At 42.3% G+C, this 21644-nt stretch overlaps 3 protein-coding genes across 3 annotated transcripts; 2 read left to right on the top strand and 1 right to left on the bottom strand.

Moving 5' to 3' along the window:
- Nucleotides 1-8569: 8569 nt before the first annotated feature.
- natd1 (protein NATD1) lies at nucleotides 8570-10319 on the bottom strand. Its single transcript, XM_067233665.1, has 3 exons — nucleotides 9772-10319; nucleotides 9164-9282; nucleotides 8570-8967 (listed from the first exon to the last, which is right to left on the bottom strand). The coding sequence occupies exons 1-3, from the start codon at nucleotides 9866-9868 to the stop codon at nucleotides 8857-8859; spliced, it is 327 nt and encodes a 108-aa protein (XP_067089766.1). The 5' UTR covers nucleotides 9869-10319; the 3' UTR covers nucleotides 8570-8856.
- tmem11 (transmembrane protein 11) lies at nucleotides 10210-13827 on the top strand. The gene is made up of 3 exons (XM_067233663.1): nucleotides 10210-10227; nucleotides 10736-10782; nucleotides 12781-13827. Exons 2-3 carry the CDS (start codon nucleotides 10736-10738, stop codon nucleotides 13295-13297), a joined length of 564 nt encoding a protein of 187 aa, XP_067089764.1. The 5' UTR covers nucleotides 10210-10227; the 3' UTR covers nucleotides 13298-13827.
- Nucleotides 13828-18313: 4486 nt separating this feature from the next.
- dhrs7b (dehydrogenase/reductase (SDR family) member 7B) lies at nucleotides 18314-21579 on the top strand. The gene is made up of 7 exons (XM_067232273.1): nucleotides 18314-18399; nucleotides 18725-18905; nucleotides 19220-19338; nucleotides 19967-20177; nucleotides 20810-20902; nucleotides 21030-21182; nucleotides 21333-21579. Exons 2-7 carry the CDS (start codon nucleotides 18755-18757, stop codon nucleotides 21536-21538), a joined length of 933 nt encoding a protein of 310 aa, XP_067088374.1. The 5' UTR covers nucleotides 18314-18399; nucleotides 18725-18754; the 3' UTR covers nucleotides 21539-21579.
- Nucleotides 21580-21644: the final 65 nt, after the last annotated feature.

The raw sequence follows: 21644 nt of genomic DNA, 5'->3' as shown, positions 1-21644 counted from the left end.
CACTCAGCCTGTGCCAAACCAGCAGCTAGGATTCTCCTCTCCCTATCCTGGCTCTCCTGCAGTAACCCGAGGTGTTTCTGTAGATGCTCCTCCTTCTCCGCCTGTGCCTTTTCATTGGCACACAGTTTTGTTGACGCCTCTCGCAGTAGTTCCCTAAGACACAGCGCCTCCTGCTGGAGGGCATGAGGTGCCGCACTGACTTTCTCACTATTGGCCTGCTGCATTTGCAGTGAAGTTCCACAGCCCTCCATCTCCTGCCACTGTTCCTGAGAGCTCTGATGTTCCTGCTCCACATTGGCGCAGCGTGCAAGCGCTGAAGCCTCACTGCTACTCAACACCTGCGCCTGCAGAGCTAACAGCTCCGCCCTCGTTCTCAGCTCCGCCTCACAGGCCTCCTCCTGACATCGCCTCTGAGCCTCCAGCTCAAACCGCAAATCTTGGTTCAGTTTCTGTAGCCGCTGAAAGGCACTAGCTTGTGCTGAAGAGGGTGAATTAGGAGATGACAGCAGGCCATTCTGAGGGACAGTAAAAATAGGTTTTCTGTAGACATTTTATTAGAAACAGTAAGACTCATGAAAGGCAAAGCAAAGGGAATCAGAGAAAGGAGTTTATCATGTGAACACAATGCAGTGTTTACCTGCAGAAGGTGTACCTCCCTAAAATAGCGTCCTCTCTCTTCTTGCATTTGTTCTTGCAAGTTATGATTCCTCTGTTGAACTCTGGTCAACTCCAGCTGGGTCTTCTCCAACTGTAAATACATGATAATGTATTAACACTGGTGCACCCTTCTTTAACATCAACACTGGTGCACCCTTATTTAACATCAACACTGGTGCACCCTTCATTAACATCAACACTGGTGCACCCTTCTTTAACATCAACACTGGTGCACCCTTCTTTAACATCAACACTGGTGCACCCTTCTTTAACATCAACACTGGTGCACCCTTCTTTAACATCAACACTGGTGCACCCTTCTTTAACATCAACACTGGTGCACCCTTCATTAACATCAACACTGCCACTCTGGCTGCTCCACTGTCTTTATAATATAGGGTTAGTAATAATAATATAAAGGGATGAACATTTACATTTAGCAGACGCTTTTATCCAAAGCGACTTCCAAAAGATTTACAAAAGAGCATAGATCATAGATTGTCCCTGTACTTACTGTAAGTCGCTCTGGATAAGAGCGTCTGCTAAATGACTAAATGTAAATGTAAATGTAAGATCACTGATCATCATAACAACGAGATAGCCCCAAACATTGCGAGCAGCCAAAACATGAAGCATACATTGTGGAAAACCAAATAAGTGCCAAAGGGAAGAACCATAACATGTATATTGCTCTGAATGTATTGACTTGGGAGTCCATAGTTCTGATGAAATGCTGACATGAATGAATAAATACATGAATGGGTTGGATTTAAAGAACCAATCACACAGAAACACACACACCTCTTTGACTAGCTGTTTAGAGGGTAGATCTGCTCTCTCCTCCACCGGTTCAGGTCTCTCTTCTCTCAAGGGCGTAGTCTCTACCTCCATCTCCAGCTGAACTCCAGGGGGATTGTCATTGGATAGCTCTGGTGTAGATTCAAAGCTATCAACCTCAACCTTTTTTTCAGTACCGCCATTTTTAAGTGTTCCTGTCACACCTGAAGCAGAATAGATCAACAGCACATAGGTAAACACAGGTAGCCAAAATAAACCGGTCTACACAGACATTAAAGTTCTAGAAGGTAAGTTAACAAAGTTTTGCTCCTTCGACTTAATATATTCCTTGAAATGCACTGTGACGAGTGGGACCTTACACAGACAAGGGTTTGCGTGTCAAACCATGTCTAAACACTCAAATCAGCATATCAGTGTATGTGTTGTTTTAATGATGATTAATAGTATTTTATAGTTACAAATAATACAGAATTATAATAATTTTATAGTTACAAACAATATATAATAATAATTATTACCTGTCTCTGTAGACTTGGTAATGGGTGAAACCTCTAGCAATGCAATATCTCTGAGACACTGAGATGACGAGCTGGTGGAGGAGAATTGTTGTGAAGATGCAGGGGAGGGCGGTGAGCCGCCGGCCCCTGAGGTCCCTCCTCCCCCTGAGGTCCCTCCTCCCCCAGAGGTCCCTCCTCCCCCAGAGGTCCCTCCTCCCCCAGAGGTCCCTCCTCCCCCAGAGGTCCCTCCTCCCCCAGAGGTCCCTCCTCCCCCAGAGGTCCCTCCTCCCCCAGAGGTCCCTCCTCCCCCAGAGGTCCGTCCTCCCCCCGTGCTCAGGTCCTCCCACTGGAGGTGTTTGAGGCTCGTCTCTGTCCCGTCAAACGGTCTGAACCTCCTCTCTGGGAAACACTCAAGACCACAACTCTCTGGCTGCACAGTTTTCTCAGCTCCCTCCAGCGGTTGCGTCCCTTTGTATTTCGGAACTTGTGGTCGCAGTGGAGAACTTTGGTCTGGGTTAGAGCTGAAGAATAACAGTCAACACTGTTAGTCCAGTTAGTCATGTGGTTTCCATGTGTACGATAGAATCCTGAAGTATTTGTTCTTATGCTGTGTTCACACCAAACGCGAAAGCTAATTATTTGTTAAATCTTAATTTTTATAACAAATTAATTTTCCTTTACCTGGTAACATCTGGGTTGACAAAGGGCCTCACATTCTTCATCACCGCTTGCACCCAGTTGCGTCGTATCCCAGCTGTCAATGCACACAAGGTGCACACCCCGTCTTCAGTCTGGGAGGGAGAGTGACAGGATAACTACAGTACTATATTTATCATCTAGTATTAAAGATGCTCATATAGCAATAATAATTTAAGTAAACTAATATGAAGAAAATGTACAAATGATGATTGCAAGCACACATTATATGTACATTTTTACTTTTAGCATAAAGTTACACTACATTGTATTGTAAGCAATTCATTTGTACTACCATAATCAGTCTGCATAAAAGGAACTCACATGGATCTGGAACCCATAATTTCTCTGAGCTGGGTAGTCTGTGATGTCATAACAAGAGGACAAATTAATCTCGCCATCCATATCTGCTGCCTGTTGTGAACACACAGTACACTGAAAATTATATGCATTTCACACATAATAATCATTGTAGAAGGTTATTTGTCATAGAAGCATAATAAAATATTTATAAAATAAATAAATGCTTAAAGAAAGCTTTGAAAGGCAACCACATCAGCTCTGAGCCTAGTGGTGTCCAGTACTTGGTGCTGAGTATTCCTGACCCATTCAGATGGTGGAACTGTAATTTTCTTTGAAAATGTAATGCGTGGCACTGGGTTGTAGGTCACATTGTACACAGGGTTACCACTGTGTGGGCTGCATTACCCCTACAGGGTTACCACTGTGTGGGCTGCATTACCCCTACAGGGTTACCACTGTGTGGGCTGCATTACCCCTACAGGGTTACCACTGTGTGGGATGCATTACCCCTACAGGGTTACCACTGTGTGGGCTGCATTACCCCTACAGGGTTACCACTGTGTGGGCTGCATTACCCCTACAGGGTTACCACTGTGTGGGCTGCATTACCCCTACAGGGTTACCACTGTGTGGGATGCATTACCCCTACAGGGTTACCACTGTGTGGGATGCATTACCCCTACAGGGTTACCACTGTGTGGGCTGCATTACCCCTACAGGGTTACCACTGTGTGGGCTGCATTACCCCTACAGGGTTACCACTGTGTGGGATGCATTACCCCTACAGGGTTACCACTGTGTGGGCTGCATTACCCCTACAGGGTTACCACTGTGTGGGCTGCATTACCCCTACAGGGTTACCACTGTGTGGGATGCATTACCCCTACAGGGTTACCACTGTGTGGGCTGCATTACCCCTACAGGGTTACCACTGTGTGGGCTGCATTACCCCTACAGGGTTACCACTGTGTGGGATGCATTTCCCCATCCATCCTCATAAAATTTACAATATTTGTTGTAATAATATCGGTGACTTTGGAACCCTGCAGATTTACAAATATGTGACAAACAGATAAACAACCAGGCACCTCTTCAGCGACAGAGTCTCTGTAAAATCTCAGGATTTGGTCAGTCAGGACAAACCAGTGTTTCCTCCACTATAAGGAAAATACCAGAGTATTAAAAGTTATAACATCAATAGAGGATGAGGTCAAAATGGTATGTGTTTACTCTGTGTAGATGAAGGCAAGTATGTACATACTCACCTGCCCATCTTCATCCAATCTGGTCATCCATCCCTTTTTGAAGTTAAGTAGATCAGGCTGTTTTTAGATCAAAAAGAGTACTAGAAATGTAAAAAATAAGCTATGAATCATGATTACCTGTTTATTTTCTTGGTTTTCATTATTGTGGCAAAAGTAAACATTGAGCCTTTGTATCATTCCTGGTGTGGGCCACGAGAAAATTAATGAATCACTTTCTGAGAATACTCTACTCCTGAGTCATATAAAAAGATTTATTCTAAATGGAACTAATCGCTCAGGAACGACTCATCACAAGTCACCAACAGTCTTTGTGTAGAACATAAACATGGCCAACAACAAGCAGATGTTTGTCTCTCATACAAGGTGGACAGGACAGTTGGAGGTTGAATAATGGCAACAGTGTGAGTGCTTGTTTAGTGTCTCCTATAAGAGGCAGGCTAGGGTTCGATGACGTCTTAGGGGAAAAATAAATACAAATAATTAGAACAGGTGAGGGACAGTTTCACTGCTAAATATTCACAAGCCTTTTTATGTAAAACCATTCTTTCATGAACAGAGGCCTGTTCCATAAAGCGAGTTTCCTAAATAAGACAAGCTTATGTCAGTTACTTGTTTCTTGCTGTGGGGAAGTCTGCTGTAGCAAGTTTGCCGTGTTGTGTTGGCAGGGGGAGCAGAGGAAGACGTCAGCTCTGAGGAGAGGTTGGTATCATCTCCTTCACACTGCTCTGTCCTGCTGCAGACAAATAAATACACAATTAGGATGGGATTATTTCATCCTGTTCAACTTGACACCACATGCTGACAATTCTCCCTCTTTGGAACAATTGGACAAATTGGCCCTCTTTACACTGACTGGTCCACGCCTTCTGATGGATAATATCAATAGTTGGTGAGGAATGTGACCTGATGAAGACTCTGAATTATTGTGTTTCTGTAAATATCGTTTTGAACAGGTTTAAATGCCATGTTTGATATAATTTAGTCTAATCCCCATGTTACACCCATACCAACAGTGATTTATTGAAAACTCTAAGCTTTGTTTCTGATGTGGCCAGTTATAAAAGCAAACCGTTTTTGGCTGAGATTTTATAATGTGTACATGGATCTTCTGTTTGTGAAAGACATGGTCGTATTCAGTGGATGGGTCTCACCCTCATTGCCTTCCCTCCCTACACCCATTAAAGATGTCACCTTAGTGGCTAGAAGATTCATCTGGAACAATTGGAAATTGCTATATCTCCCACTTATACCAACTGGATCAGACACATCGTTTATTTTCTTAGAAAAATCTGACTAATTAAGTTATAGGATGAATAGAGAAGTAAGATTTGAAGAGGAAAGGACTACAAAATGTAGACAAACCTAAACATGTCTCCAAGACAACTGGAGTGGGGAGATCTCTGCTGCACGTCTGGAGCTGTGTTCTCAAGGGACGAGGAACTACGTTCTACTGTCCGTGAATCCAGGCAATCTGCTGGAGACAGGAGAGAAACACACAAAGTGAGAGTGACACAATATCCTACACACAGATCCTACACACACATCCTACACACAGATCCTACACACACATCCTACACACAGATCCTATGCACATGCAAGCACTAACATAATATGCGCACACAAATTAAAAACACGAACTCAGTTCAGTACTCAGTGATGGGCAAGGCAAGGGTAAAATTAGGGTTGTGTATGGCTTGCCATGTCTGTAAATATAAGTGGTATTGTTTGTGATACTTATAACTACTTTGGTAAACAATTTAATGCAAAACCTGACAGTAATGCTTTCATAATTACTCAAATAAATCTTTATTTGCCAGTGTTAAGGTCTGCATTAGGACGGACGCAAGGCCCACACCAGACACAACCACACTTTCTCTCCGACATCAAACATCGTCAATAAAGGTAATAAAAAATAGGCAAAAGAAGCACCAAAAAAACATGCGTAGACCTAGAGCAAACAGCGGCCTCGTCCTTACCATCTGGGGTAGAGCGTTGGTCAAGATGGCTGACAGAGGAGCAGGAGGTTCCAGAGTGGGCAGGAAGATGGGAGGTGCTGACTGCAGGAGGGTCCCATCTGCTGGAGAGGAGACGTCCTTCCCTCACATGCTGCTGGCCCTTCTGGTTCCGCCCAGCTGTAGCTGGTGTCTTGTCCAGCCTGGCCACAGTGCTGCTTCTGCGGTCACTCATTCCAAGACAGCCAGTGCTGCTGCTATAGCTGCTGCTTTTTCTGCTACTGCTGCCAGACTGCTCACCTCCTCCAGTCACTGCCATTTTCGCTGAACCACAGTCCTGGAAAGATAAACAAATTGAGGAAATTTCATGTACTAAATAAGAAAGGATGTCATCAGGTAATAGTGTATGACAAAAGTATCAATTAAATAAATAATGAACTTCACACTTCATACAGACAATGTAGGTAGATAAGTTGAAAAAAAGTCTTAAGAAAAGCAATAAAAGGCTATCTTTCTGCTTGGTCTGTACATAGTAATGTTCTTGACCCCAGTTCCTCCTAAACAGTTAAATGTCTAGAGGAATAGCACATCCTTACTTGCATGCACATAATCCTATCAGTTTGGCAGAGTACCCTTAAATCCTCACTGCGGCTAATTTGGATGAGTGCCATCTTGGTTAGTGCCATCTGACCATTGCTGTAATCACACTTGGCGTACAAGCACGCACGCGCACATCCATAACCACGCACACGCTACACTCACATGCTCAGCTATCCCCACCCACACTCATCAATCCAACCAGAGATTAATCACCCTTGAGAGCGGGACAGCCGCCAGGGAGCCATTCTGGAGAGATGCACAAGCAGGAACATAAATCCTTAGAGCTGCAGCCTTACCAACTGCTGACACAATTACTTTGTGGGTCCCTAAATCTGTGGATGCACCACATAAACAGGTCAAATATATTTTGAATATGCCGCCAGAAAATCCATGAGTCTGCTAATTGTTGAAACACTACGACATAGATTTTAAAATCTTACACAAACACGTCTCATGCTCTGTGATTAAAAAGGTAGAGGCAACTCTCACCAAAGTGTGAATCAGGCTGTCTCTTAATCCTTGATAAAGAGCAAAAATACTAATTATTTCTGTATGACACTGTGCGCCAGTCAGGCTCTGTACCTGAGATGCAGGAGGGTCCACACTCCTTCTTCTCTTTGGGTTTTGCCTGCTGGTCTTCGTATGGAACGCAGCCTTCTGGCCCCTACTCCGCATAAAGGGTAAGGGTTAGGGTAAGGGTTACTCCACATAAAGGGTAAGGGTTACTCCACATAAAGGGTAAGGGTTACTCCACATAAAGGAAAATGGACAACATAGAAAACTGATGATACCCAAAGATGATAGGTACAAGAGCTTTAAGAGATGTAGAGGATTTAGGGCTTTAAATAAGGCATTAGTGTTTCAGCATTCTAGCCATTAGTGTTTGAACATAAACACAACACAGTTAATTAACAGTGATGTGTTGAGCTACAATTAGAAAGCATGTTTACGCATGTTTAATCCTGCTTTGAACTAGTGATTTCTACATTCTTAGTCGGACATCAAAAAAAACATTGATTACATGACAAGCTGATTTTCTTATAGTGCACAATTGGAAAGCTGTCAGGAAAAACAAGTGGTGAAGTGATCCAAAACTCCTCAGGCACAGCCGTAACCATGACGTTTAGCAATATGAATACAGTAATAAAAGAAATCCCTACAAAAAAGCTGACATTCTTCAATTCCCTAAAATATACACACTTTATACAGTATTATGTACTCGGAATCGACATGTGGACATTATTATCGCTCTGGATAAGAGCGTCTGCTAAATGACTAAATGTTATTATTTATTAAAAACATTAAAGAATTCAACAAGAATCCACTGTAAAAATACATTGAGAGTAACATAACTATAGTCACATTTAAAATAATCTAATTTGTGGGATGTTACTTAAAATGTTGGAAACTTTCAGTCCCATGTCTTCAAATGACTTACTTCTGTTTGCTGGACATGATGTTATTTCTCCACAACGTTCAAGAATTCCACAATCACTCACTGGAGGAAAGAAACTATTCTACAGAGGGAATGTATTGTCATCATAACAAGACTCTAAAAGATGCAAGATGTCTTGAGAGCCTCAATTCAAATAAGAACCAACCTAGTTTAGACACACAAGATACATCATATCCTAAAACGGAAATGCAAACACTCCAGCACTTTAATCCCATACCAAATTGACACAATCCATTACAGTTATACAGGATTAGGGCTAAACTCCGGTGGCTTTACAAGCTAATAACACTTAGATTGAGAAGAGAAGTAAGATATATATAGAAAGAAATGCCATAACACCTCATGTATTAACAAACTCATGTTTATTTGGGTTAATTATAAATGTAAATAACCTTTTACCAAAATAAGTGCGAGAAACATGGATCCAAAAATTCTAACATGCTTACATTTCAGGTCTGGGACCAAGTGGTGGAGACTTATGTATAACCACCAAACTGGTTTTCATCCTTGGCCAATGTACGATTCACATAAGATCCTGAAAGAGCTCAATGTCATATTTTGTGGTAATGAACCAATAATGCTGTGTGTTCTGTTGAACTCACTGTTCAGTCTTGATCAATCAAGTCTTTAAATCAATGTTGAATATGCTCCTGGTACTGGGGATTATCTTTCACATATTTTTGGATATACCAGCAGGTAAGGTGGGCTTTCAGGTCTTCTTCCACCACAAAATCCATGGCTGCCTGGAAAGAAATCTAGTTATATATTTGAAGATGGAATCCGGGAGGATGCATAGACAAACATGCTACAAACGAGTAATGTCACACCACAATACTGGCCAACATGAGAAAAGATAAATGTATCTTGATTGCAGGAAGGCTATGAAATATTGCTATAATTGGGGGTTGTTTATCTCTCCAATACAGAATCATTCTTTACCTTCACCAGGTGCTTGGCGATGCCTCTTCCTCTGTAAGCTTCTGGAACCTCTGTGTGCTGCAAGTCCACCGTTTTTATCCCAACAAACTTGTACAACAAAACAGCTCGATCCTTTGAGCCTGCAGACAAAGAAAGCAAGTTTAGCTATTTATATATGTAACCGTAGAAACCATGGAGGAAAAACAGTTCACCGTATATGCTGGAAATGCACTGAACAATGTTTTATCTAACCAATCCATGTATTTTCTACCTGAATACCTATGTGTATAAAATATGATTATGCATATTACATTTAGCATATTTGCATATTTTGCTAGTTCACCTCGGCTGCATTTAAACAGCTTTGATGCTTGGTCCACTTAATAGGTCTCTGGCCAAACTTTGACAAAAGAGACTATGTTAAGTTCTGCATTTCCTAAAGTTCACATGATTAGCTCTAGCATTATTAAAACCTTCGTAAATCATTACTTAAGTCAATAACTATCAATAACTGATGTCCACAGGCGAAATCATAGGAAAGCTCTGCTGAATTACACTCTTGCTAGAAGGCCCCATCCATGACATGCATGGGACTATTTGGTAACCAGTTAATTAATCGTTTTAAGTACCATTCAGTCTTAATGTAAACTGTCGCCGCTTTTTATCGTGGTCCACGTTGACTGGGGTGCTGATCTCGAGACCGTTTGTTTGTGCCGCATTTGCCATGACTCGAGATTACTTTCTTGCAGGTCTAGGAACAGCTGCAACCGTGGTCACTACAACTAGACTGTCTACAGTAGTACAATAGACTACTTTTCCCATTTCCAATAAATGTACATCTATACGACAAAATCGGCTGTGAGATCACATGTATTTATACAAACCGATGATAGCCATCAGGTCGATTGCGATAGAATTTAATGTAGTGATAGTGATAGCAAATAAAGTAAATTGGCTTATCGTTAGCCTTAGCTACCTACAGTAGCTAGCCAGTATAGCACCCTGATTACAAAACACATCCCACTGGCGCAAGTGACGCAAAAGAGGGGCCGGAACTTCAGAAGCTACAATACGGCACAATATGGGTAAGTATTCCAGAAAAGTCACTGACTATTTCATCTGCTGTGTCTACAATTTAACGCTACATATGAAAGACTTGAAAAAACGAATGTAATATTCTTGAGACAATTATAGGACCGTTCGTGGTTCAATGTTAGAAATGGCTCGTCTTACTTTACAGTGCTGTCCTTGCGTGTGATTGGCCATTGCGGATATTACAAAACATAACCCCTCCACTGCGTTTGCTTTATTGTAAATAAATATGCGGTTCAGAAATGTGGTTGCATACATTTTTCGTTAGTATCCGTCTACATACAGCTGACCACTGTATGTATAAGTAGGCTGTCTGATCGTTCTAGTCTTTCATTAAAAATTACATTTATTTAAATGTAGTATCATTGCATTATGGGGGAAAGAGTTTGTTGGGGATACATGGTGAACATCTTCAGTTGATTGTAATAATATGTATACTACAGTACCTAGAATGCACCGCGGTAGTTTACGTCTACAGCGAAACTAAGTTGTTTCTCCAAGATGGCGTCGTTGGGAAGGAGGCGCGGTGTCCCAGTTAACAGAGAGAGGTCAGTTATACTTATCGATGTCACAAAACCAAGATTTCTAATTTAATTAACTGTCATGACTATAACTTTAGTTACCATGTATTAATCTGTAGAATTGCGACTTATTGCCCCTTAAAAGACCACTGACAGTGGACGAAATTCCTTTCTTGATTAGCTCAAGCTCATGTGATGTTTCCACATTAGCCACACACACACACACACCACCACCAGTAGAAAGCTAACGCGTCTAACAGCTAGCAGGACTACCTAGCACGTAGTGGCACAGCACAGGATCAAGTCATGGTTGCAATCAATGTAATTTTTTATTATAACTAGCTAGCTAGTGCTATAACCAGAACTAGGGCTTCAGGACTAACATTCAGCTTTGATCGATGGTTAGAATAACATGGACATCGCTCCTTGCAGTAACTGCTATTACTAGCATGGCGTTGGCGAAGGCTGCTTAGTTTAATACTAGCTAGTAGAAGGCTAAATACTTAGTGTTGTTCTCTTTTAGTTGACATGTAAGTAACTTGCAGTCGTTCGCGTAAATAGATATTCTGCGGGCTAAGGTTATTAACCTAGTTAGTAGTGGATCATCGCCAGCTGTTTTGCCCTATCTCGCAGAAGTCTTTAGCTAGTAACTAACAGTTAGCTATAGCTAACTATGAACCCTGGAAGCTATACATCCATGATATCCAACCATTTCACCAAACGATGACCAGACACAGCAAGACTTGTTATATCAAGTTTTCCCCAGGACAGCTCAACGAGTTTGTTGGCAAGATATGCACATATATTCTTTAAATAGACCAAATTAGGTAGGCTAGCTTCATAATCTATAAAGTGAATATGTTATCTATGTTATTTAAAAAAAAAATACATTAAGATTTAAACTTGTTTCATAGGACTTTTATAATTTGTTTATGATGAAAAATACTCCCTTTACATGAACACTACCTTATTTATCCCTATGTTAGTTTCTTTTTTAAAGTTGTGGTGAAAATAGTGTTTTGCGATATCAGGCGCATAAAGGGATGCAACCAATACACAGTAGAATGTTTATCAATATAATAGAATATCTTTATTTGTCATTGCACAAGTACAACGAAATTGAGGTAGCAGCTCTGACTAAGTGCAGTTTAAAAGTATAAAACAAAAACAATAAAAATATAGACTGAACTATACAGATTTACACTATAAATACTCATCTTAAGTAAAAACACAAGACATATTACACAACACAGAGACAAATACATAATCATAATATGAATGACAGGTATCACTTAACCCTCGTGCTGCCTTCGGGTCACATGACCCAAATGTTCATAACGAACCATCGTTCGTTTACCCAATTTTACCCAATACAAAAACAAATAAAAATAATTTTCTTTTAACCATTCCAATGTGGGGGGTCTGAGACAGCCCGACAGTTAAAAGAAAATGCTTCACTTTGTTTTTGTATGAGGTAAATTTGTCGCAATACGACGGTGGGTCACAATGATTGATGGGTCAGAATGACCCGAAGATAACACAAGGGTTAAATAAACAGTGAAGGGAAATAGCACTGACTGCTGAACGGACAACATCAGAAACAGTTAGGGTGTTGGTTGTATATTGTATGGATTTTGATCATCAGCATCAGTAATGTTAAAACAATGTTTAAGATTAGGGTTAACCCTTACTGTAGACTTTGACCTGTAGGAGCTTTTTTTCTTCATTTTTTAGACAACACAATTTCATATTTAATTAGCCTCTACAAGCAAAAAGTTAAAAGCCATCTTGCAGTATTTTTATATATCTTCCTTTGTCTTTTTCCCTGGGGTTTTGTAAATGTGCTTCTATTCAAGTCTTACCTATGCAATCTGTTTTACATTTGCATATTAGTATTATAATTATTATTATTCACACAGACTTGGATACACAGTTGCACTCTCACTGGAGGTTTTAACTGTTCAATTGCTAATTGTTTTGCTTCTGATCCTTAATTTCTTTTTACTTCTTGCTCTCTGTGCACAGGGGAGTGATGGCAGCAACAGACTGCTACATTGTGCACGAGATCTACAATGGTGAGAATGCACAGGACCAGTTTGAGTATGAGTTGGAGCAGGCACTGGAAGCCCAGTATAAATACATTGTCATTGAGCCCACACGCATTGGTGATGAAACAGCCCGCTGGATTGCTGTGGGCAACTGCCTGCACAAGTCGGCAGTGTTATCGGGTACCGCTTGCCTTCTGACGCCACTCTCACTGCCACCTGAATACTCCCGCTACGTAGCCCTGCCTGCTGGCGCCCTCAGCGTGGCCTGTGCAGCCCTCTATGGCATATCCTGGCAGTTTGATCCCTGCTGCAAGTACCAGGTGGAGTACGACAGCCAAAAACTCTCCCGGCTGCCCCTTCACACGCTGACGTCCTCCACACCTGTGGTTCTGGTGCGCAGGGACGATGTCCACAGAAAGAGACTCCATAACACAATAGCGCTCGCTGCTCTCGCCTATTGCGCAAAGAAGATCTACGAACTTTATGCCGTATGAGCGCACTCTGAAGAGGATTCATAAAAAGTTAAATTTAAAAGAAAGTAACACCCCGCCCACCTCCAAAACGAAGCCCCAGTGGAAGCCCCAGTGGAAGCCCCAGTGGAAGCCCCAGTGGAAGCCCCAGTGGAAGCCCCAGTGGAAGCCCCAGTGGAAGCCCCAGTGGAAGCCCCAGTGGAAGCCCCAGTGGAAGCCCCAGTGGAAGCCCCAGTCGGCTCCACACGCCGGACTGTTTGATGGATATATTTAGGGATGTAGTAAAAATGTTTCTCCCTTTTCAATTTCTTTATTTGTAAGTAACATCAGTAGTGCACTTATCTCCATGGTACCCTGGCTCCTCCTCGCCTGACCTACATACACACTTAGTGCCCAAAGATAGAGGCAAGTCACTCTGGACTGGATTATTGCAGTTGAAACGAACAATATTTGAAGTATTCCCAACTTTTTTGTTCCTTCCCTGTAGTTTTTACTGTACCCCTTTCATGCTGATCCATATTTCACACTTTCATTAAACATTAGGATATCTCAAACATCATTTCCTGTATTATATTTGACCTTTGTTTCATTAAAACAATCTTGCATTATTTAATGATTTATTGAGCCAATAGCAGCAATTTATTTTCAAATATGGCTCTATAGTGACCGTGTAGAGCAAGAGAGAAGTGAGAAATGATTCCAGTGACGACATCATGCCTGACATTGATTGCTCTCGGGTTCCCCCTGCAAATATAAGGTAACTTCTTAGTTTATTTTTGTTTGACAATTTTTCATCTCCTACTCTGATGGGTATATCTTTGAGGGATACTACAACATGATTAAGAGATTTAATTGCTGTTCAAATATTAAATGTTTCTTTAATGGGGTTTGTACTAGTCTTTTTGGGTGCATTAATATTCTCCAAGTCTGCGATGTTGACTGACTCTATAAAAGGTCATTGTTGAAAATCCATGTTTTACTTTTAGATTTTGAGCCAAACATGAGCACCATGCTTTTCTCAGCCATTCACTACCATGTTATTAACACTTTACTGTACTTGAGCTTTACCATATACATATATTTTGGTCTCATTTAATATGGCAGAGACTTTTGCCATTGAGTAATACTTGGATATAATGTAAATGTAATTTATATGTAATATGCTTCCCACAACTAGTGACATGGGGAAACAAAAATACCTGTGATTTGCCAAATTCTAGCTACTAAAAGAGGCAGTCAATCAGTGGACACAACAAAAGCTTGCCTCCTCAAATATCTGAATAGGAAACGGTCAAGGGGACCCAGGAAGGTGGTAAATGCTGATCCATATTAGCAAATACAATCAATTGTAGCATGTTGAATGTGTAGCATCTAGTTGACTCAGAAACATGGCTGAGTAGTTTGCATCCCAAGTAAAAGCTTGCCATCCTCAAACTATACAGTTACCTAATATGTTTAGAAATGGTCACTCCTAAAGAAAGATATCAGATATTGCTTTCATTGTTGCAATGAACTACAGATTGTCAGTCCTAACATGTAGATGAAAGCTGTATAAATCAAGTACTTTATATAAATTTGAATTCTTCCAAATGGTCCATCCATCATCTGCCGCTTTTCCGGGGATCGGGTCGCGGGGGCAGCAACCTAAGCAGGGAGGCCCAGACTTCTCTCTCCCCGGCCACTTCCACCAGCTCTTCCTGGGGGACCCCGAGGCGTTCCCAGGCCAGCCGAGAGACATAGTCCCTCCAGCGTGTCCTGGGTCTTCCCCGGGGCCTCTTCCCAGTGGGACGTGCCCAGAACACCTCACCAGGGAGGCGTCCAGGAGGCATCCTTATCAGATGCCCGAGCCACCTCAACTGGCCCCTCTCGACGCGGAGGAGCAGCGGTTCTACTCTGAGCCCCTCCCGGATGACCGAGCTTCTCACCTTATCTCTAAGGGAGAGCCCGGACACCCTGCGGAGAAAACTCATTTCGGCCGCTTGTATTCGCGATGGTCAGCATGTACAAATACGTTTGGCTTGACACTAGAAATCCAATTTAGCTGTGTCCAGTGTATTATCACACTATATGCTAAAATCCTGCAGGGTTTAGCAATACCACAAACAGAATTTTGGAGGTTGTGGCACATCTTGGTTGCAGTTAATGTGTGAGAGACTATATGTAAACTCTTTGTATTCCGGGGCTGCCCAACCCTGTTCCTGAAGAGCTACCAACCCTAACTCAGCACTCGTTATTCTAACAATGACCTGGTTGACAAGCTGAATCATGTTTGTTACAACTGGGATTGGAGTGATAGCCTACAGGAAGGTAGATCTCTCTGAGCAGGATTGGACAGATCTCTCTGAGCAGGATTGGACAGATCTCTCTGAGCAGGATTGGAAAGGAACGTTCCAAAAAGCACTAAAGCTTCTATCTGTTATTGCCCTCATGGTTCTCATGGTTCTATACAATGACAAACACCATCATCCCCGCCCTGCTTCAGGACAAGCTCTCCCAGCTGAACGTGCCTGATTCCACCTGCAGGTGGATCACAGACTTCCTGTCTGACAGGAAGCAGTGCGTTAAGCTGGGAACACAAGTCTCTGACTCCCGGTCCATCAGCACCGGATCACCTCAGGGCTGCGTCCTTTCTCCTCTGCTCTTCTCCCTGTACACCAACAGTTGCACCTCCAGTCATCCGTCCGTCAAACTCCTGAAGTTTGCGGACGACACCACCCTTATTGGGCTCATCTCTGGTGGAGACGAGTCTGATTATAGGTGGGAAGCGGCCAACCTGGTGACCTGGTGCAGCCAGAACAACTTAGAGCTCAATGCTCTTAAGACAGTGGAGATGGTTGTGGACTTCAGGAGGAACACAGCCCCACTCACCCCCATCACCCTGTGTGACTCCCCAGTCAACACTGTGGAGTCCTTCCGCTTCCTGGGCACTATCCTCTCCCAGGACCTCAAGTGGGAACTGAACATCAGCTCCCTCATCAAGAAAGCACAACAGAGGATGTACTTCCTTCGGCAGCTGAAGAAGTTCAACCTGCCAAAGACAATGATGGTGCACTTCTACTCAGCCATCATTGAGTCCATCCTCACCTCCTCCATCACCGTCTGGTACGCTGCTGCCACTGCCAAGGACAAGAGCAGACTGCAGCGTATCATCCGTACTGCTGAGAAGGTGATTGGCTGCAATCTGCCTACCCTCGAGGACCTGCACACCTCGAGGACCCTGAGGCGAGCGAGGAAGATTGTGGCCGACTCCTCCCACCCTGGACACTCCCTGTTTCAGTCACTCCCCTCCGGCAGAAGGCTGCGGTCTATCAGGACCAATACCTCACGCCACAAAAACAGTTTCTTCCCTTCCGCTGTTGGCCTCTTCAACAAGGCCAAGGGACCACACTGACTCAAATGACTTATTGCTTAAAACACACTGCTTTTGCACTGCACCACAACATGGTATCTTGTACATTTGTATTTTTTGTAATATTTGTATTTTTGTATTTTTATATTGTAATTTACGGCAACTTATATTTATCCCACTTAGTACTGCTAGTTTATGTACCCTTAGTATAGTTAGTCCACATATTTAAATTTTAGGTATATGTTTATTGTATGCACCTTCCTGCCAAAGCAAATTCCTTGTCTGTGCAAACTTTCATGGCGAATAAATCCCTTTCTGATTCTGACTTGGAAAACATAACTATTGAAACAATTGATATTTTTCAACCATTCTTTCCTACACGTTTACATATGTTGTATAGCGACAAAGTAAATAAAAAACATTTACTGATTTATAGAAAATGTGCTGACTACATCTACAGTCCAGTAGTCATGTTTAGGACATGACATGCTCCTTATGTCTGAGGCAGAAAACCAGAAGAAACCATTCCACTACTTCTACTACTGCAACTGGATTTGTGTTAGATATGGATCACTAACTCACTATAGCAGTGGTTTCTCCAGGCAGACTTACCCATAGGACTTGCTGTTTTGATGCTGGTTACCAACCTGAGACCATTGATGTTATTTTGCCAAGTAAGCATGCTATACTGTCCTGGTACAGCAGGTAGTAAGTATGCTATACTGTCCTGGTACAGCACATAGTAAGTATGCTATACTGTCCTGGTACAGCAGGTAGTAAGCATGCTATACTGTCCTGGTACAGCAGGTAGTAAGCATGCTATACTGTCCTGGTACAGCAGGTAGTAATCATGCTATACTGTCCTGGTATAGCAGGTAGTAAGTATGCGTAATACCAGGTAAAAGTAAGTCAGAGTCCAGACTCTAGGAATTCCATATGTGAAATAAATGTACAGAGTACAAATGTATAAAAGTACAAAACAAAAAACAAATGTAGACTTCTGCTCTAAGTAGGTCATAGTAATGAGGTTGTTCTACAGGTATTTTGGATCACAGGATGATTAATCAAGATTGATTGTATATATATTAAACATTCTTTACCTTCAAGAAAACAAAAATGTATCAACTTCTATTTTTGACAGAGTAAGGCTTTACACCAATTTACTTCCCTTACTCCCTATGTATATCTCGTTGCTGTTGGTGTGTATGATAATTAGGCAACTGTAAAGCGCGTTGGGTGCACTGAGGTCCCGCTCTATATAGATAGTCCATTTACTTAACCCTCGTGCTGCCTTCGGGTCACATGACCCAAAGGTTCATAACGAACCATTGTTGTGTTTACCCAATTTTACCCAATACAAAAACAAATAAAAATGATTTTCTTTTAACCATTCCAATGTGGGGGGTCTGAGACAGCCTGACAGTTAAAAGAAAATGCTTCACTTTGTTTTTGTATGAGGTAAATTTGTTGCAATACGACGGTGGGTCACAATGACATTCAGATAACACAAGGGTTAAGTATATTTGTGAATACTAAATTATGTCTCACTACTTATAACCAAAACAAAGTTGAAAACATGAGCAAGCGATTATATTATAATTACACTAGTGGGACCTTTATTTTGAAAGTTATCCTCGTTTTGTACTTTTGAACGACAGTACCTTTATTTTGGAAGTCAGTCAGCAGCGCTGGCAGGTCCTCTTCCTGAAGTCTTCGGTAGTGTGGATTTTCACCTACTGCTGTTTACCATTGACAGCAGCATTTTTGGAAGAAACAGGCAAGTTGTGTTATCATCTCGGTATTGGTAGCCTACATACCAGCCTATCTGCTGCTATTTATTTATTTTGTGGAGTGTGTCCGTTTTTTAAAGTATTGTTTAAGCATTGCAAGTCAAGGGCGCCTGATTTTGGAGCCCATGTATTTGTATGTCCTGTACTGGTAGGTTGTTGTTCCACCACTCAGCTGATTCTAATAATTTACTGGTCAACAAGCAGATTAGTTATAACTGGTTTTGGAGGGTATCAGCCAATTTAAGATATTTTAACTTGGGTTCTAAGAACTTTCCCGTGTTTGAAACCCATCCCTGGTTTTGTTCTCTCCAGGCGTGCTAAGTTGAGGAGGGGTCTGCTGTCATGGAGCATGTGATGAGGAGTGCGGTGCCTCTTGTTCTGGGCAGCCTGGTGCTCCTGCTGCTCGGCCGGATGGTGCTGAGGCTCAGGCAGGCAGTCTCCGTGCAGGGGCTGGTGGTGGTCATTACTGGAGCCAGCTCCGGCTTGGGCAGAGGTGGGAACTGGGAATTAAGTCAAATGAAAGGGATTCTCCTTAAACATTTTTCACAAATAGCATCCTCAGACATAAGTAACATGATCATGTTCACCATACATTGTTATTAGTAAATATCTGATATTAAAATGTACATACACATGCTTGCACATCAAGTGAGGATCAAATATGTTGATCTAGGAAACCATGAGGAACACAACATACCTGTTTACTTCCGTTTAGATGTACCTCTGCATTGTGATATCTGATCAACTTGTAGTTGGGAGGATGCATGTTGTACCCCTGATGAGCATGGATGGATGTTGGTTCTGTAGAGTGTGCGGAGGTATTCCATGCTGCAGGTGCGCGGCTCATCTTGTGTGGGCGAGATGAAGCCAGGCTGCAGAAGGTGGTCCAGGAGCTCACAGCAAAAGCAGCAGACAGCCCAAGACAGGTAACCTTAACACACCTGGGACAGGTAACCTTAACACACCTGGGACAGGTAACCTAACACACCCAGGATAGGGAACCTTAACACACCCAGGACAGGTAACCTTAACACACCCAGGACAGGTAACCTAACACACCCAGGACAGGTAACCTTAACACACCCAGGACAGGTAACCTTAACACACCCAGGATAGGTAACCTTCATTCTCCTAGCATTTTGAGAGTACATAACTTGACTTTACATTGTCATTTAGCAGACACTCTTATCCAGAACGACTTACAGTAAGTACAGGGACATTCCCCCCGAGGCAAGTAAGGTGAAGTGCCTTGCCCAAGGACACGTCATTTGGCAACGGCTGGGAATCGAAACGGCAACCTTCTGATTAATTGCCCGGTTCCCTAACCGCTCAGCCATCTGACCCCCTTTTGACTTTGATCTGTCATGTGTGGAATAAAGTGCCGGTCATAAATATTCTGACAGTAATGCAACTTGTGTGTTCTCCAGCCCAGTGGATTTGAAATTAAACTGCAACTATGAGTCAGAGGCAGGTTGAACCTTGGTAGTAAGTGTTGAAGGCTAAATGTTGTGGTCATTATCAAAATCTTACCACCATCTTGAAATCTGTGACCAGACATACCTCCCCAGGACGGTGACCTTTAACCTTTCCAGCACGGAGGAGGTCGCCAGGGCAGGGGAGGAGGTCCTGAAGTGCTATGATAAAGTTGATGTCTTAATCAACAACGCTGGCATCAGTTACCGAGGTAACATTCTGGAGACAGACATTTCCATCCAGCGGGATGTCATGGAGACTAATTACTTTGGGCCCATTGCCTTAACTCAAGGTCAGTGTTATGGGGGTTCAGTTGGGTATGGAGTCTTCTGTTAAGAAATCGGACAGATTACATGTCTGTGAATAACTTATGAACATTTTAATACAATAATTAACCAGCAGTCAGTGCAGCACTCCACATATTTAGACCGCTGCTGTTTAACCCTTGTGTTTTATTCGGGTCATTCTGACCCATCAGTCATTGTGACCCACCGTCGTATTGCGACAACTTTACCGCATACAAATACAAAGTGAAGCATTTTCTTTTAACCGTTGGGCTGTCTCAGACCCCCCACATTGCGAAGGTTAAAAGAAAATGCTATTTATTTGTTTTTGTATTGGGTAAACACAACGATGGTTCATTGTGAACCTTTGGGTCATGTGACCCGAAGGCAGCACAGGTTAAATAAATGTGCTCTTTCTTACCTTATCATCAGTCTCTTATTTGTGTATATATATATATTCTTTTTTATGATAATATTGAATTCTTTTCATCATTTTATAATTAATCACCTACCCATCACTAAAGTTTAACAATATTTTGTTTATTCATCTTTAGATATTTGTGCTAATTGTGTGACTATTCAGCATTTAATTTTCAAAACACATTCTCTCCCTCCCATCACCCTCCCTCATCACGTTCAGCCCTCTTGCCCTCTATGGCTCGTCAGCACAGCGGACACATTGTTGTCATCAGCAGTATCCAGGGAAAAATCGCAATTCCTTATAGGTCTGCATGTAAGTTTGAAAAATCTGTCTTGACAGGCATCATATTTGTTCAATAATAATTAGGTAAATTTAGGGTTAGAACACAAAGTCTGCACTCTTCAATGCTAAACAGAAACGTCATGTCCTGTTTGAGCAGATGCTGCCTCCAAGCATGCCACTCAGGCCTACTTTGACTGTCTCAGAGCAGAGGTGGACTGTCATAACGTCCAGGTGACAGTAGTCAGCCCTGGCTACATCAGAACCAACCTGTCTGTCAACGCTGTCACTGGGGATGGCTCCAAATATGGGGGTAAGACAATATGAGACAATGACATGCTTAAATACAAGTACAATAAGACATTATTTGAAAATAATTGAAATAGATGACACAGTGTCAAAGTATTCCATGAAATTGCTCATATTGTGCAATGTCTTCTACCTTTTAATACTTTGGTCCCAGTTCTGGACAAGACCACAGCAATGGGCCGGGACCCAAGAGACGTGGCCCAGGTGGTTCTGAAGGCTGTTTGTCACAAGACCAAAGATGTAATGTTGGCTGGACCCCTGCCCACTCTAGCTGTCTACATTCGTACTATGTGGCCATCTCTCTTTTTCAAACTTATGGCTTCTCGTGCTGGAAAGGAACGCAAATGCAAAGAGAATTGAGAGAAAAAGCTGTAAAAAATAAAAAGGAAATCACCACGTTGGCTGCACATCCATCTTCATTTTGGCCTATATTGTGTTAGGCCGGAACAAATTGTTAATTGAGCCA

The sequence above is a fragment of the Osmerus mordax genome, chromosome 3 (assembly GCF_038355195.1).
Source record: "Osmerus mordax isolate fOsmMor3 chromosome 3, fOsmMor3.pri, whole genome shotgun sequence".
Classification (NCBI taxonomy): Eukaryota; Metazoa; Chordata; class Actinopteri; order Osmeriformes; family Osmeridae; genus Osmerus; species Osmerus mordax.
Note: the sequence above shows the minus strand (reverse complement) of the source record. Positions and strands in the feature narration are given on the sequence as shown.

Excerpts from the sequence above, each read along its gene's own strand:
- dhrs7b (XM_067232273.1), top strand. The coding sequence starts at position 18,755 with ATGGAGCATGTGATGAGGAGTGCGGTGCCTCTTGTTCTGGGCAGCCTG. Across the intron at positions 18,906-19,219 it reads CAGCTCCGGCTTGGGCAGAG|AGTGTGCGGAGGTATTCCAT; the intron begins GTGGGAACTGGG and ends TTGGTTCTGTAG. Across the intron at positions 20,178-20,809 it reads GCCCATTGCCTTAACTCAAG|CCCTCTTGCCCTCTATGGCT; the intron begins GTCAGTGTTATG and ends CATCACGTTCAG.
- natd1 (XM_067233665.1), bottom strand. The coding sequence starts at position 9,868 with ATGGCAAATGCGGCACAAACAAACGGTCTCGAGATCAGCACCCCAGTC. Across the intron at positions 9,283-9,771 it reads GTTTACATTAAGACTGAATG|GCTCAAAGGATCGAGCTGTT; the intron begins GTACTTAAAACG and ends CTTTGTCTGCAG. Across the intron at positions 8,968-9,163 it reads TCGCCAAGCACCTGGTGAAG|GCAGCCATGGATTTTGTGGT; the intron begins GTAAAGAATGAT and ends ATTTCTTTCCAG.
- tmem11 (XM_067233663.1), top strand. The coding sequence starts at position 10,736 with ATGGCGTCGTTGGGAAGGAGGCGCGGTGTCCCAGTTAACAGAGAGAG. Across the intron at positions 10,783-12,780 it reads GTCCCAGTTAACAGAGAGAG|GGGAGTGATGGCAGCAACAG; the intron begins GTCAGTTATACT and ends CTCTGTGCACAG.